The 17,233-nt window shown below is 49.7% G+C and overlaps 1 protein-coding gene across 1 annotated transcript; it reads left to right on the top strand.

The window, feature by feature from the left end:
• Positions 1 to 5,026: 5,026 nt before the first annotated feature.
• On the top strand, positions 5,027 to 11,595 carry NKX6-1 (NK6 homeobox 1). The gene is made up of 3 exons (XM_043448534.1): positions 5,027 to 5,816; positions 7,605 to 7,777; positions 10,105 to 11,595. Exons 1-3 carry the CDS (start codon positions 5,153 to 5,155, stop codon positions 10,369 to 10,371), a joined length of 1,104 nt encoding a protein of 367 aa, XP_043304469.1. The 5' UTR covers positions 5,027 to 5,152; the 3' UTR covers positions 10,372 to 11,595.
• The last annotated feature ends 5,638 nt before the right edge of the window (positions 11,596 to 17,233 follow it).

Raw genomic sequence — 17,233 nt, 5'->3', positions numbered from 1 at the left:
CGTGTCCCCCAGGAGAGGTTCTGTAGGTGTGCGGCGCAGGGGTGTCGTGTTGTCACACTGAAGATCCCTGATGGGAGCCGGGAGGTGGAAGCTGGCATGAAATTCCAAACCTTTTTGGTAGTAGATCCCACGAGGCTGTCTACGGCGGATGGGTTCCTTCTCTCATTTTGCGTTGGTCTCGGCGGGGAGAGCAAGGCCGACAGCAGGATCCCCCCAGGGCTCTTCCCCACCCGTCATTTGTAGACTTCTCTGTACCCCGACCCTTCCCAAGTAATCTCCTTCATTTCTGATCAGCAGAACCTGCCAAGGATCCAGTTCCCAAAACACCGCCTTTGGGGCATGCAAAGAGGTGCACACGGCAGTGCTCTCCTTCTCTGAGACTGAGTGATTCCAAGACCGTGGACTTCCTTCTTTCTCCCTTGCGTTTCTACTTAGCCGCCGGCTCCACTCGACCCCTGTTTTTAACAGGAACTGTAAACCCAACCGGCCTCCGAGTTCAGCCCAAACGAGCCCCATTCGTCGGCCCAAGTGGAGTTATTAAAGAAGTCATTCGGACAATTCAGGCAAACACTCTTTGGAGTGGGTTTTGGCCTGAAACACACAAAATTCCCTTCGTCCCCCTCCTCCCTCCTTCGAATTTAGAATTGGCTTCCTGTGGCTACACTTGAGTATCCCGACCTTTGTTTGACGTTAATATATTTGGGGAAGAATAGTTATCATTCATCCCCGACAGACTGCTGAATTTAAGTACACTTAGCTGAGATTTCATTTGCATTCCTCTGTGAATTACTGTGAATTTAGATGCTGCTCCTTCCATTTAAAACAAAAGTAACACAACTGACTAGGCGTCCGAGTCCAGGGTTAAGACCGAGGGTGGGATGGTGAAGTGCGTGGTGCAGGCTGCCTAATAGTAGGAACCGACTGGGAACAGTAACTTGAAAACGGAGGCCCTGGTCAGCAGGCTTAAAGGAAGTCCAGGGGCTGGAGACGGGGGCGTCGCCTTCTTCACTCCTACCCTTGTAGCTCTTTTGGCAACCTCCGAATTTGCCAAACCGCTTTCATTTATTTTTCAATTAAAATGCAAATCAATCGCTTTCCAACACAGTCCCCCCCCCCCATATATATATATATATATACATATATATATATATATAGTGCAGAGACGCGGAGGGTAGAGGGGGTCGTGAGCACGTGTGACACGTTCCATTCCCAAGGGTTGCTTAGAAATGCCGGACTCTCTTAGGTCGTGGGCAGAACCGCGCGGGTGTTGGGGGTGGGGGGGAGTTCCCCGAGCGAGAGAAGCCCTGATTCTTTAGGGCGTGTGGATGCGGCGTGTAAGATGGCCCTGACCAAAAACCCGCCTCCCACATCCGCGTGGGGATCTGCTCCTCCAGGACGCCGTCCGGAAGGTGGTTTTAGCTCTGCAGGGTCATCTCTCCCACCAGCCCACCCCCTTTGAGGACGCCCCTCGCTCTCCCGGCTCCCAGCTGGAGACAGACGGAGCAGATCGATCATGATAACAGCACCAGGCAGGAGGCACCGACCGGCCTTCCTTCGGCCGCGCCTCGCCGTGAGCGTCTGAATTTCATTGCCCCACGCGGGATTCGGGCACCCAGGGCTCACCCCCCCGGGGATCTAGGTACATAGACCCCAGATGTTTTTATTGTCACAATTAAGAACGACACTGCTGTTTTAATTCCGCAATGTGAATGATAAATAAAAGCAAACGATTGAGACTTCCAGTCGGCACCCAAGCTTTGCAATTATTTACCGATGACAATTAACCCAGACTTGGGTGGAGTTGAATCAATGGTCCGCCGGGTTGGTCGGTCTTTCTGATTTTGCTCTATTTCTACCTCACCCACCCCAAATCAGATACTAGATTTACAATAGGAAAATGTTCAATGCTTTCCCAGGTCAGGCTATTTATGTGAAATAAAGCGAAGTCGCTTTTAGAAATTGGAGTATTTGGGGATCACTAGCTTCCTTCCTTCTCCATTCCTACCTAGCCCTCGAGAATGTGGTGTGAGGCGTGCGGGCCAGGTGAGACGGTCGCTAGGGGCCCAGGCGTGGGGTCCAGGCGAAGGGTCGTACGTCACCGCCGTCCTAGAGACTCCCGAGGCGAGATAAAGTTTCGTTTTTAACGAATCGAGAAGCAGAGGACCCCAACTCTCGGGCCAGGATTGGGCTACACGCGCCTCCCTCCTACTGGAGTTCCCCTAGCAGCCAAGGACAGGGCGCTGGAGTTTATACCCACGACCCAGCAAACATCCTGACGGGGAAATACACAGGGCCCCCTCATCATCTCTCTTCTTGCCCTACTCAGCATAATTCACATTGAAGAAGGACCTCACCCTCCCCTTAGTCAGATGCTATGGTCTGTGTAGTGATGGGTTTAGCCCAGTCTTGAAATTAATGAAAAATAATGGAGAGGGAACATTATATCAGAAGTGAATAATAGAAGTGGCAAAAGATAAACAAAAACCTCTCAAACTCAAGCTCAAGTTGCTACCTTTGAAAGATCAGTGCAGCGGAAACGTAGGTTATCTAAGTGGAATAAGCCCTCTGGCTTACCGTGCTGGGATGCAAATAAGAGCTTTTGGCTCTCACAGCCAAACTCGGTCCATGGGTGGTGCCGCTCGAATTGTATTCCTTATTTATTTCAATTTTCTGCTGATTAAGTTTGGACTTAATGATCTCGTCCAAACTACTGTAGTGACTATCCCTTGATGGTGTGCTACTTTAATACCCTGAAATCTCAAAATTGTGCAAGGGTCTTCCTTCCCCGTGTACACAGCTCAACGGCTCCTGGAAATTTAAAGATGTCCAGCGATGGAAGAAATTAAGAGGGAATAAGGGAAACCGCCGTCCAACACCTAAACCCTAAGACATCCCATCATCACAGCGCAGAAGCTGGGAAGTCTCCATCTCCCGAAACATTCTGGAGTTGAGAGAGGGTAAGAGTTTTCAAGATGGTTGTGGAGGGTGTGTGTATGTGTACCAGATACTTTCGTATGTAAAGACTCCTCCTCAATTTTGATGATTCTGACCCCGTAAAACTCAAAACAAATAATGATCACAGGGGAGAAAAGTTTAAAAAGTTCACTGCTGTCAGGTTGAAACATCACATAAGAAACAAATGCTCCCAATAAGCTGATTCCGTTCCCTGAGAATGGAGTAAACCTATACATGATAACATCTTGTGTGTGTGGAGGTGGGGGGAGACCCGGGAATAAAAAGAAAAGTGAAAGAGAAGAAAGAGAGAAGGAAAGCGGGGAGGTGGCAAAGATGGAATAGGGCGATCCTTCGGCCTACAAGGGGATTAAGGACATCTCTAAGGCTTAAGGAGCAACAAATTAATTTACACAATCCTGGGAGAGCCCAGATGGCCTTTAATTAATCCCTTCAAAAGAAGGAGCTAGGCCAGGGCTGCGCCGGCTGCCTGCTCCATTAGCTCCATTTTACAAGAGACCAGACTCTGTTCGAGGTGAGGCGTCGTGAGCTCGTGGGGGAAGGGGGGGGCTAGGGTGACGAGAGCAGGCGAGGGGGAGGCGAGGGAAGAATATGAACTGCTCTTCCATAAAAGGGCTGGGTTTTCATTATTCTTCTCTTTAAAAAGTAATACCCTCTTCGTCTCTGCTCCCCCCCTCCCTTTTCCCATTTTATTTAACACAATTAATTGAGGCGTCCACTGGCCCAGCGGCCGAACCGCACCACTCGCCAGGCCCCGCCCCTGGCCCCGCCCCCCGGCGGGATAGAAGCGGGAGGGGGCGGGAACCAGGCGGGCGCGGTCCTACGGCTCGCGCCCTTCAGCCAATCGAAGGGCGCGGCGCTCCCGAGTGGGCGTGACCCGGAGGCGACGCGAGGCCCCAGGCAGAGCGCTATTGGAGATGGTGGTTACGCCCCCAGCCTGCACCCCACCCTCCCCCGCTCCTCGGGCCCGCCCTTCCCGGCTGCCTCGGAGTGACGTCCTTCAAAGTTCTCATTTTGGACCCCCCATCTCCCCCTCCCTCTCGTCCCCCAGCTAAAGAGGGGTAGGGAGTGATGCAAATGTTTTATTACCTTTGAGAGCTTCATCTGAACTGTCAGGCCCGGAGGGAGCAAGGAGAGGAGAGAGAGGTAGTGGAACAGCCTCGGAGAGGGGGTCAGCTTGGCCGGAGGACAGGACTTAGAAGAGCGAAGCCTGTAGAGCCGCGAAGAAAATGCGAGACAGAAGAGGCAAAGGCGGAGAGTGAGAGGAAGACAGGGCGCTGGGGGCGGGGTGGGGCCGGGGTCGCCAGGCCCTTTTGCAGAAGTGGACAGACTGGAGCCGTAACTGAAGGCGTCAGACTTTTCACTTAGTCTTTGCTTCTCCGTGTTTTTCCTCCCCACTTTTCTTTTTCTTTTTCTTTTCAATATTGCAACTCTGCAACCCCGTGGCGCAGAGGGGAAGACGGGTCGGCGCGCCGAGTCTGGGAGCCGCGGGGATCGGTGGCACTGCCCTTTCTGGCGCCGAAGCCTTGGGCAGAGCAGGCGGAGGAAGCCCGCCCAGAGGCCAACCCTCCCGCGGGTTGGATGCGCTCTCTCCCTGCGCGCTCCGCGCGCCGAGTGCGAATCAACCTCGTGGCCGAAAGAGCAGGGCATCCAAGTAAGACTGGAGCTGGTCGAGCGGAACCCGGCGTCCTTTGAACCTCCCCGAAGAAAGCGAGCCGGCCCCTCACCCCCAACTGTCCCCACATCAAAGATTCGGTGATTCTTAACTTTGTTACGAGCTTTCTGGGGCCGGGCGGGGTTTGGTTTTGCTTATTTCCAAGAGAAAGAAGATGAGAAGTTGCGCGCTTTGAGCGGCGAGGAAAAAGTGAGGAAGAAGCGAGGAGCCCGAGATTGAATCCAGGACTCTATCAGGGAAAGGACAGCCCAAACCACCCGGACGCTGCTCGCTGGTCTGGCCAGCCACCGCCTCTCCACTGGTGTGTTTGGACATTTCTGCTGCGCAGTTCCGAGAGCAACTCTCGGCGGCGGCATTCCTGGCCCAGTTGGCAGGTCGCCCCCGGGTGCGCCGCCGAGCGCCTCCTTGCTCGCGCCCGCAGCGCTTCTCGCTCTCCGGAGCCCCGCCGAGGGGCAGGGGCCGGCGCCCTCGCTGCGTGGCCGCGGGCTCCGGCCTGGTCGTGGGATGTTAGCGGTGGGGGCGATGGAGGGCCCCCGGCAGAGCGCGTTCCTGCTCAGCAGCCCGCCCCTGGCCGCCCTGCACAGCATGGCAGAAATGAAGACCCCGCTGTACCCCGCCGCCTACCCCCCGCTGCCCGCCGGCCCCCCCTCCTCCTCGTCCTCCTCGTCCTCCTCGTCGTCGCCCTCCCCGCCTTTGGGCGCCCACAACCCGGGCAGCCTGAAGCCCCCGGCCGCGGGGGGGCTCTCGGCCCTGGGCAGCCCCCCGCAGCAGCTCTCGGCCGCCACCCCACACGGCATCAACGACATCCTGAGCCGGCCCTCCATGCCCGTGGCCTCAGGGGCCGCCCTGCCCTCCGCCTCGCCCTCCGGGTCCTCCTCCTCCTCCTCTTCCTCTTCCACCTCCGCTTCGGCCGCTGCGGCCGCAGCCGCAGCGGCGGCCGCCGCCGCCTCGTCGCCAGCGGGGCTCCTGGCCGGCCTGCCCCGTTTCAGCAGCCTGAGCCCGCCGCCGCCGCCTCCCGGGCTCTACTTCAGCCCCAGCGCCGCGGCCGTGGCCGCCGTGGGTCGGTACCCGAAGCCGCTCGCCGAACTGCCCGGCCGGACGCCTATCTTCTGGCCGGGAGTGATGCAGAGCCCGCCCTGGAGGGACGCCCGCCTGGCCTGCACCCCTCGTGAGTACAGTCGCCTGCTGCGCCGACTTGTGCTGGTTCTGCCCGCTCTCAGGTCACGGCCTCTGGTGTGCAAGCGGCCGGGTCCACCCTCGTGCCGGCCGAGCAGTTTGGCAGCGCCAGAATCACACGATTTAGAATGGGCCAGGGCGTTCGGGAGGGGTGGGGGGGGGGGAATTCTCGCTTTCCTGAGCTCCATGGTGTGTCCAGGCGGCCTCTCTTCCCAAGTCCCGGGCACGCGGAGCACAGCGCGTGTGCATGCGTCTCGGTGAAACACACCGCGGCGTGCGGGACTTGTGTCTTATCCGAGGTCCCGGCTGTTCCAGGAACGGCCCGGCCCGGAACCCTAGGCCCCTCCTGGGTTAAAGAGGTGCGGAGGGCAAGAGGGGCTACTGCGTCCCCGCCCGCATTCCAGCTTTCCGGAGTCCCAGGCCAAAGTCCCATTCGATCTTCGCAGCCTGACTGGCCTCCTGGTGGGGGAACGGCATCGACGAACCCTTCACAGCTCTGAGCCGAACGCATGTGTTTGCATGTGCGACTTGGTCCAGGGTGTCCCCACCTCACCTGATCGCCTTCACCGCCCCCTCCTTCGTCCTGCGAGTACACGCAGCCCAGGGCAGCCCACTGAAGACAGGTCCGCGGTCGGTGCACGAGGGCCGGCGCCACTTCGGGCCGCTCCCCACCGCCGGGCCCTGGTTTTTCCACCTGTCTCGGCCCCAAGGGCCGGGACGCCTTGGGCCTGGACATATTGAGGGGCGTCGTGGCTCTCAACATCCTAATAGGAGAAAGAACCGGAGGATGAACCAGGCGGAGGGACAAGGATGGGGGTGGGGGTGGGGGGGTTGGGGGAAGACAACATCCCGCAAAGATCTTGCTGGACACCAACTGAGTTAGCCCAGGATCACTCTAATCTTCTAGGTGGTTGGCCAGCTCGCGGACGTAGCTTGCATCCTCCCGGGTGGCATTGAGGGCCCAGTGCCCGGTCCTTGTCTCGCTCAGTTCTTCGCTTTTGACCGAGTCCCCCCGAAGTTTCCCACGTCTCTGTGGCTGAGCGGCAGTAACTGAGGGAAGTTGGGGGAGCCAAGTGGAGGTTTCCTTGGGGAGTCTCGGGACTGGGGCGACCTGGGGGGGGGCGGGTGAGGGCGTCGGGGAGACGCTTTTGTTTGTGTTCGGGACGGCCACGTAGGGACCTCCAACAAAGGCGACGCCCCCTCCCCCTCGGCCGCCGCGGCGTTATGGTTGGGGGGCGACTTAGCTCCCTTGTGTTTCTAAAACAAGGCGCCCTTTGTGGCGCGGGCACAGGTTAGGAAAGCGTTCAAGGAACAAAATTAGTCGTCCCCACGCAAAGGCCCCGAGACCGAGTGCCGCCAACTAGACAAGGCGGGCGAGGAAGGGGACTTGCTCACCAGCCCTCCGCCCCGCACTCCGTTTCCAGGGCCCTAGCCATTCTGCCTCGGCAAACTTGAGCGATGCGCTCTCAGTTGGACGTCGTTGTTGGGCCAAAGGTTATTTACTGCAGTTCCAAACACTCCCACTTAAAAGACAAAAAAAAAAAAAAAAAAAGAAAGAAAGAAAGGAAAAAGAAAGGAATAAAACAGGTGGGTGTAAAAAAAGCGAAGGAGGGGGGAAGAGCCGTGGGGCCCTAAGCGCCCCCAGCGTTTTTCAATGCTGCCGAGGAACAGGCGCTCGGTTCCCACCGCAACGTCGTTTCTGGAGTTCGTTTCTTCTCAGTGGAGCCGCTCATAACTGACTGCTTCTCCCTTTCCTTTTTAAAAAAATCCGTTCTCCTAGATCAAGGATCCATCTTGTTGGACAAAGACGGGAAGAGGAAACACACGAGACCCACGTTCTCGGGCCAGCAGATCTTTGCCCTGGAGAAGACGTTCGAACAAACGAAATACTTGGCGGGGCCCGAGAGGGCTCGCTTGGCCTATTCATTGGGGATGACGGAGAGTCAAGTCAAGGTGAGTGGACCTTGCAAACCTCGAGGAATAGCGCCCCTGTGTACACCGTGCCTGTGCCTACACACAGACGCACACGCACACACACACACACACACACACCAAACTAACAAATAGTCGCCCGCCCAGGGGTGCGGGTTTGCGAAGCCTGGGGAGAGCTGAGATCAGCGAAGGAGGTTGGGGGCGGGGGGAGTAAGTTACAAAGGCTCTGGATCTCACAGGCAGGCAAACTGTTGATGAACAAAAGGAATCAAGCCCCCCGCCTTTGAAATTAGGTTAATCTAGATAGCAGCATGTGCTGGGGGAACTCGTCATTATTAGAGAATAAAAGCATTACTGAAATATCAGCCCTGAGAATAGATGAGGCCAGTTAGATAGCTTCTATTTGTTCTATTTGTAAGGATATTTAAGCTTTTGCTTGTCAATTCAGGCTCCACTAGTTACAGAATTTCCTAATGTAGATCGGCATTATAGTGCTACTGTATTAACTTACAGGTTAAAAAAAAAACAACAATAAATCCACAAGATTTGACCCCTTAACATGGATGCACCTGCTTTTAACTGAGCCTGAAGGCAGTCACTTTGGAGTAGTAATTTTCCAAGTGAATTAACAAGATTATGATTGTATAATGAAACAGAAGTTTATCAATAGATGTAAGGTTTTACTGTTTATGACAATTTATAATTAAAATGTCACTTAGCTTATAATTGAGTTGTACAATATATTTCCAGGGAATCAAATTGGAGAACTCTTTGCCTGAAAAATAAAGGGATGGAAACAGCTGTGTACCGTAAATCTAGTGGTTTCCTGTATTTCCAGTATTCCCTTTTGTTCTTTAGTTTGCTATATCTCGCTATGTGTGTATACATATAATATATATATATATATATATATATACACACATATATACATATATATAGTTTTTGGTGTGTGCGTGTGTTTAAATCTGTTTCTATTAGTTATGTTGTTGCTTTGAAAAGTAAGTAGAGATAAGGTTAGCCAAGTCTGCTGGTTAGAGAGTATTTCTCCCTGGACAAGCATCATAAAATGCATTTCAGGAGTGATTTTGTATGTGACCATTAGAGTACCATCGCTGTTAAGATTACTTTTTGCAGTGGTTGGTACAAAGTTTACCACAGTAGTCTGGAGGTCTTCATTTGTCACCATAAATATGTCTGCGTGGCTAGAAATGAATTATTATAGCTGCATAAAGAAACGAAAAATCTCTTTCTTAACAATTCTGATTCTCTAGATAAATACGTAACAGATGAGAAAATGGATGAGAAGCATAAAGAGAGGATGCTTCAATATATTTGGGAAATTGGTTACTTATGGCTGGTGCTTTCGGTTTAAAATATGTATATCAAACACGATGTCAAAAATCATGAATAGGCTTAAAATAGTTGTATAAAAATGAATGTCTTAGGAAGGATCAATATTAAAATAACATTTGAAAGACCAGGCATGCTAATAGTGGGAAGTAATGTAATTGGCAAAATTTCACTTTTAAAAAATAACTCAGGAAGATTCTTGCCTTGGTCTTTGGTTTTATGAAAAACATTAAACCAGAGAGACAGAGACACACAAGCTATTATGATGATTTCAACTAAGCGGTTAAATATTTTCATGCATTTATGTTGGTTATTATCACTGACTTGAAGTTTTGTGTTTTGTCAGTTTTTTAATTTGACATTACATCATACAAGTATACATGGATAGGCGAGTGTTTACCCACCACTATTGTGTGTTTTCAGATCTGAAATAAGTGAAACAGACAAATATCCAAAAGTGAAGAAAAACAGAGGTTATTAGTGTAAATGCTGTGTGTTTCCCCGCAAATCTCACTAAAAAGCAAGTACGCTTCAGATTGTTAGAAATACCTGAATCTGAGAAAGTGAAAAAAACGAATAGAATTGCAATCATTAGGAGGCAGTTTTACGGAGGGGAAAAGTTTTCTACTTCCAACTAGAAAGTAGGCAAGCGAAGTCTTTTAGGGAAACTCAGTTTAAGTTTCCAAATTTTTTTTTTTTCCTCTTCTGAGAAATCGCTCAGTGACAACCTCAATACTCTTGTGTTGCTGTCACTATGGCAACGGCAGGCAGTTTGTTGGTGCCCGATCCGAGGACGAGACCCGGGCGATGGAGACCGACTTTGACGGCCCGGGCCGCAGGAGGGCCGCGGGGGAGCGCGTCTCCCCGTCGGGGGAGGGGTGGGGGGCGGCCCGCAGGAGCGGGGGCCCACGGCCTGGCTCCTTTGCTCCGTGGAAATTCCTTCCACCACCCCGCCTCCCCCCGAATCTCCCCTCTTCTCCGCTTTCTCGGTCTCCCAGGTCTGGTTCCAGAACCGCCGGACCAAGTGGAGGAAGAAGCACGCAGCCGAGATGGCCACGGCCAAGAAGAAGCAGGACTCGGAGACCGAGCGGCTGAAAGGGGCCTCGGAGAACGAGGAGGAGGACGACGACTACAACAAGCCCCTGGACCCCAACTCGGACGACGAGAAAATCACGCAGCTGCTGAAGAAGCACAAGTCGAGTGGCGGCGGCGGCGGAGGCGGCGGGCTCCTGTTGCACGCGTCCGAGACCGAGGGCTCGTCCTGAGCGCCCGCCGCCCGCGCGCCCGCCGGCCCCGCGTCTCCCGCCTGCCGGGGCCCCGCGCTTTTCTAAGATGTACATATCTATTTTTGTAACCTACGAGCGGAGCGGGGGCAGGGGACAGAGACTTCGGAGGATGACGAGACGTGGCAGACAAGACCACGAATTGCACCGAACTGATGCTGCAGGGGGCCACCTTCCGGCCCCGCTCGGTGTCCCAGCCGTGTCTCCCTCCCCGTGTCCCCCCCTCCTTCTGCGCCTCCCCCACCCCCACTTTTGCCTGGAGACCGGCCGGGGCGGGGAGCGCGGAGACCCGGTCTGGACCCTCCGACACCCACCGCGCGGGGGACCTCGGAGCCACCGATGGGAAGAGGGACACGTCTACCCCGCAAACTGCTGTGCCGACTAAAGTAACCTGTTGAAGGCTCTTTGTAAATAAATCGTGAGTCACACTGACTAGAAGTTACTTTATTGTGAATATTTAAAATGTAAGATGCTTTCTTTTTGGAATTTGGTATAAAAAGATGGACCTCCTTCTCCCGGCTCTCCTCCCGCTTTTAAGAGCAATTCAAACCACACGGTTCCCCTTTTATTTTGAAATTAATTGGAGAAGCGTAGACAAGAATGTTCTCACTCTCCCTCCCCTCTCGCGCCCCTCCCGGGTCTGGATTTGTTCAGTCTCTTTCCCCACTACATTCTCTCTGGCTCTTCCCCGACGACCCCTGGCCCCAAGCCCGGTTTTCCCTGTCCAGGACTTGAAGTAGTAGTCGTGGAACCAGGGAAGGCCCTCAGGTTGGCCCCCCAACCAGCCTCTTTGTCCCCCTCTGAAATTGCACAGTCGTTTGTTGCTATTTATTAGTGATTTAAAGAAAGTGTTGGGGAGGGATGGGGCTACCATAGCTTGTATTTAATTTAACTCCTTTCGGATAAAAATGCGTGTTAAAGTAGATGGTGGGAATTGTTACAGCCTCTCTGGGTCAGAAACAGAAAAGTCCATTTAGTTGCTGTAATTGAATTTGAAGTGTTTTGTATCATAAGAATACTATAGACTATGTAAATTGTTTTCTTTTTTAAAGCTAATAACGGTGATATATTAGCATCTTTAACTTTTATTAATTTATATAAGGAATTCGGTTTGTAAAGAGAAGAAAACCCCCTTTGCAAGACCAGTTAAATGTAATGCACTTTCTGTTTCAAAGGATAAATCAAATTAAAAAACAGTTTGAAGAAGTCTGTTGCCTTGAATCAAAGGGTATATATAGACCATTTGATCTCATCTGAGATCTCAAATAAAAGTCAAGACCACAAACATTTTATATTGGTTTCTTGGGTAAAATAATTGTTACTTTATTATTATTTTGGAAGGGGGGAGGTCACATCTCTCATTCTCCTAGATTGGAAAGATAAATGCAGCCCCATTCAATGGGCTTCTTGGAGAGACTTGTCGAACAGGCTGCCTCTGCTGTCTTGTCTGTGCTGTCTGATTTTTTCCTGATCGCTTTTTCCTTTGCGAGGAAGTCCCTGGAGGTTTTGGGGAGACCTCATTTCCATATACCCGAGATAGCTTCTCAATTCAGCCTTAGCTTTCTTTGCTGAGAGGAGGCGGTGGAGCTGGCTGTCGGGGCAACACTGCTGTGTGATGCTAACATTTTCTCCCCAGTAGGTTGTAAGAATATAGAAGTTGATGGAAAACTGGGACCCCTGATTTTGCTAAACATTACAATAAAGAAGGCTATATTTCAAGAAAGCTTCTTCTCTAGGATTCTCTAGGATTAAGGAAGCAATATCACAACTTCTGCAGCCGAAATTGTGAAAAAATAAAAATTGGGAATCCCGAGGAGAGAGCTGTATTACTGTCTTGGGATCTTTCTGTTTTCAGACACTCAGTTATAGGCTCAGTGAAATATAGTTATCCCCTTAGTGTTTCAGGTTAATGAGCTTGTGCTCAAAGGGACAAAAATCAATAGAATTCAGTAGATTCTTCAGGGCGTGTTAGGTAACAAAAGTGTGGGTCTGTTTTGTTCAGACCCACATGACATAAAAATAAAAAAAAAAACAGTAAAAACTGGGAATGAAATTGCTCAAAGTAAATTATTGCAGGCTACATTCCTCACGGCATGGCTTAATAGAAAGGAAGGATACAAATCTGCCCTATTTCTTTTCTCTAGTTGGTCCATGAAGTTCCCAATAAGTTTTAAACTTCTGAATTTCTGTTCTCTTCGAGAGACTTCTCTTGTGGTTCAGACTTCTCTTTTGGTAAAGAATCCGCCTGCAATGCGAGAGGCCCGGTTCGATCTCTGGGTTGGGAAGATCCCCTGGAGAAGGGAAAAGCTAGCCACTCCAGTATTCTGGCCTGGAGAATTCAATGGACTGTATAGTCCATGGGGTGGCAAAGAGTCGGACAGGACTGAGCGACTTTCACTTTCACTTCTGCAAGACTAAGATGTGTGTGTGTCCTACAGAGAGGTAGCTATTTCAAAAGAGGTTTTGAATTTAAATCCTAGATGTAAACTATAAGATTGATCTTTTCCCTTCCTCACTTCCTTCTTTCTTTCCTTCCCTCTGTCTCTCATCTTTCTCTTTCTGAAAGAACCTAGCGGTGGGGCAAGTCTGTTATCCTAAAGTACCACTTTATTATTTGTTATTTTGCACCAAATGAAAGTCTCTAATACTTTATTTACTTACTTTTACCTTCTTCCATCCCTCTTCTGTCTTGAAAAGCCAAACAACTTTTTATTTATTCTTGCTTCCTAAGAAAGGAACAATCTACCAGATAATTAGAAATGCTCATTCTGAAATATAATAATAAAAACTATTATGCCAGTAGAAGTAGTAGTAATAGAGTAGTATCACTTAGAGAAAACTTGGAACCAAGACTGAAGTTTTTCCCAAGAAGTAAATGTGCCAGGCTTAGTTGTGTCCGACTCTTTGCAACCCCATGGACTGTAGCCTGGCAGGCTCCTCTTGTCCATGGACTTCTCCAGGCAAGAATACTGGAGTGGGTTGCCATGCCCTTCTCCAGGGGATCTTACCAACCCAGGGACTGAACCCAGGTCTCCTGCATTGCAGGCAGATTCTTTACCATCTGAGCTACCAGGGAAGACCCTAGGGCTATAGCATTTATCCCCAGTTAGGTAGGTGGAGAGATACCTCTTCCAGTTCCTTCAGGAAGCATTCTCTCTGAGCTCTTTGTGTTTAAAGCATCAGAGAAGTGTGAAAGCTAGTGACCTGGTCCCCATCCTACAGGCAAATATACAGAGGGCAGACAGAGTGCGTGTGCTTGCCAGTCTGAGCACTGATGAGCCCTGAGTTGTGCGGGCAGCAGCCAGAGGTACGCTCTGGGGCCATGTTGCACTGGCTTTCGTTCCTTTATCCCAGGGGACTGCACCAGTGACTGGAGTTTCCAGTTAATTTACTTCCACCCAGGATTCCAGCTGGCCACCAGTTGCAACTGGCACCATAAAACTGGGAGTGAGGGAGGAGTGGGTGGGGGGTACCTTACTTAGGCCTCCTTTATCATGGTTGGTTTGGTTTAGTTCCATGTATGCACAACAGGAATGTTTTTCCTAAGAGTTAGCGTGGTACTAAAGCTGAGGAAACACTCCACAGCTTAAGCAAGGGAGAGTAAGAATTATTTTTCATCATGGCTCAAAAATTTTAGGACCTTAACCCATAAGCATCTGATTAAGCCTGCCAATCAGTCATGACAGCTTAAAGGGGTCATGATTTAAAAACAAAAAGTAACAGCAAGTGGCCCAATACACCTCTGCTTTTATTTAAAAAATTTTTCCTTAGGTTTATTAAGATAAAATTGACAAATAACATTGTGTAAGTCTAAGGTGTACAATGTAAAGTTTTGACATATGTATATATTGCAAAATGGTCACCACAATACACCTAGTTAATACCTATCACCTAACATTTTTTTTCCTTATGATGAAAACTTTTAAGATCTACTCTCTTAGTGACTTTTACATATACACTACAGTATTGTTAACCATGCTCAGTGGGCTGTACATTATATGCCTAGATGTTTTCTACCTTTTGATCACCTTCACCCATTTCCCCTGTCCTCCGCTCCGCCTCTGCTTTTTAAAAATGCTTACAGGTAACGAAGTGTCAACATGGAAAACAAAATGAGAAAAATGAGGGCCCTGTGTGTGTGTGGTTAAAGGAAGGTAAAACTACTTTCTCATTTTTGTTTTATTCATGAATGTCTTTTCCTATAAAGGGAAACCCAGTGAGGTTGGGTGAGGGCACTCAGCCTGGAAGTGAAGGGCCTTGTTCCTGCCTCTCAGATGTCCCAGCTGCATTCACAATTTGAAGTTCCTACTCAGTTATTTTCTCAGTCCCCAAATTCCAGGCTCAGTTCTAATTGATTTTACCTTTCTCTTTGGCTCACATTCAGAGGATTCTGTAAAGCTCTACACCTTCTTTCCCAGAAGTTGTGGTTTATTGAGCAGCTTCCCAAGCATGTGAGTACCGTAATCCACTTTCCCTTTCTCCACTTGGGAGGAACCAAAAATGGTTCATTCTTCCCTGGAAAGATGTGTGCCCCTCACCACTCAGGGTGCAAGCAATCTGGACTGGAGGCCAGCTCTTCTTAGAAATACGGTATTAGGCAACAGAGCCTGAGGTGCCTTTGAAAACTTTTAGAGCCTGATGTCATGAACGTGAGTGTGTTATTAGCCCAGCTAGGGTAGATCTCCAACTGTCTTGTCCATTAAGCTGGTCATCAGCACACACACTCATTCACACACACACACACACACACACACACACACACACACACACAGGAGAGGTGAAATTCCACTTGGGAACTCCTAGCACTGAATAGCTTAAAAGAGACTGACTCTTTTATCAATCCCTGACAATAGACTCATGTAATAACAACAGAAGAAGCAGCAGATTTCATCTATAAACTCTATTTTAGGTTAATCTGAGCAGATTTCTCTAAATTTTCTCCTTTCCACCACACACACACACACAAATGCAAAAAATATTCTTCTCCCTTCCCCAGTATAACTTAAAAAAAGTCAGTTCCTCTCTACCCTTCCTCTTTTTGACAAGAAAGTGTATATTTTGTTCTGCAGCATTTAGACTCCAGCTTCACAGAGAAACAGTCTCTCTAATGTAGCCTTTTTCAAGGTCTGCAGAAATCACAATAATATATGCCCCACACCTACTGATGCAAAGCTTGACTGGAGAATAGAGTGATGGTGTGAGTGGGATGACAAAAGGGCTGGGCTGTTTTCCTGAAGTTCAGTCTTCAGCATTAACATGGCAACCCACTCCAGTATGCTTGCCTGGACAATTCCACGGACAGAGGAGCCTGGTGGGCTATAGTCCACGGGGTCGCAAAGAGTCGAACATGACTAAGCACAGCACAGCATTCCAGAGACTGGCTTGAAGTGGTTCCATAAACTGGAAGGTTTATCTGAAAGCTTCAGTTCACTCTCCAGTCTTCTTCTTTGATCCAACAGATTATTCACCTGAAAGATGAAATATCTAGATATGCATCATTTATTTTCTGGCCCAGACCAGACATTTCCATTGAATATCACACTTGGAAAAAAGTCCAGCATAATGTTTCTTTGTTGCCTGGCAGGAATTCTGAAGTAGAAGCCTCATCTAGGGTTTCTATTTTAGTCTGCTTTGAATAATAAGGGCTAGTTTGGGTGAAGATCCATTCAAAGGTGAATTCTTTCCTCATTATAGAGAAAGAAAGAGTTTAATGAACGTGTATTCTTTTTGTAGAGGAGCCCTACCACCTTCCTAATGTTACTGCCTATGTCTACCTTGGTGAAGCTGAAGGAAATATTGAGATATAATTATCTTGTATATTCAGTTATTACAAGGGAGCAGAGATATCCAGCTGAGAAAGAAAATCAGCATACTTCTATAATACAGTTCTATTTCTAAAGAAAATTCTGAAGGTGCATGCCTTCTGAAAAATCTATCAACCATCAGTATGCTGTTTGGGACCAATTTGCTTATATAGACCAGAGAAAAGTAAGGCTGCTGAAAATTCAGTCGTCTCATCTCTAAAATGGAGATGATAACTGTACCTATTTCATAGTGTTTACTGGGAGAATGAAGGAATTAACCTATGTGAAGTCATTGGAACAGTGCCTGGCCTAGGAAGCTCTGGACGTCTTGAAAGGCCCAGTCTCAAGTCAGGCCTCCTAGCTCAGGCCCTGCTGTCTTGTGCTCAGTCGCTTCAGTCTTTTCTGATTCTTTGTGACCCCATGGACTGTAGCCCGCCAGACTCCTCTATCCCTGGGATTCTCCAGGCCAGAATACTGGAGTGGGTTGCCATTTCCTTCTCCAGGGGATCTTCCCGACCCAGGGATCAAACCCAGGTCTCTTTCGTCTCCTGCATTGGCGCAGGGTGGTACCACAAGTACCACCTGGGAAGCCCCTACCGTCTTGAACAGGATAACTCTTCAAAGGAGGGAAGGTTATGAAAAGTTAAAGCAGATGTAGGAACAAGGGCTATTTTCTGTGATACTGGAAAGATGTGGTTTTCAAATAGTTCCCCAAATTCCTTGATATTCTTTCCTTTAAAAGATGGAGCCTAGGACTTCCCTGGTGGTCCAATGGATAAGAATCTGCCTGCCAATGCAGGAGACACTGGTTTGATCCTGGTTTGGGAAGATCCCACATACCAAGGAGTAACTAAGTCCATGTGCCACAACTACTGAGCCCTCACAACCACTGAAGCCTGTGTGCCCCAGGGCCCATGAGTGACAACATGAGAAGCCACTTCAATGAGAAGCCTGCGCACCATAACTAGAGAGTAGCCCCTCCTCACCGCAACTAGAGAAAAGCCCGCATGGCAATGAAGACACAGCACAGCCAAAACCAA

The sequence above is a fragment of the Cervus canadensis genome, chromosome 26 (assembly GCF_019320065.1).
Source record: "Cervus canadensis isolate Bull #8, Minnesota chromosome 26, ASM1932006v1, whole genome shotgun sequence".
In the NCBI taxonomy this organism is placed as follows: Eukaryota; Metazoa; Chordata; class Mammalia; order Artiodactyla; family Cervidae; genus Cervus; species Cervus canadensis.
This window is presented reverse-complemented; position numbering and strand designations above follow the sequence as displayed.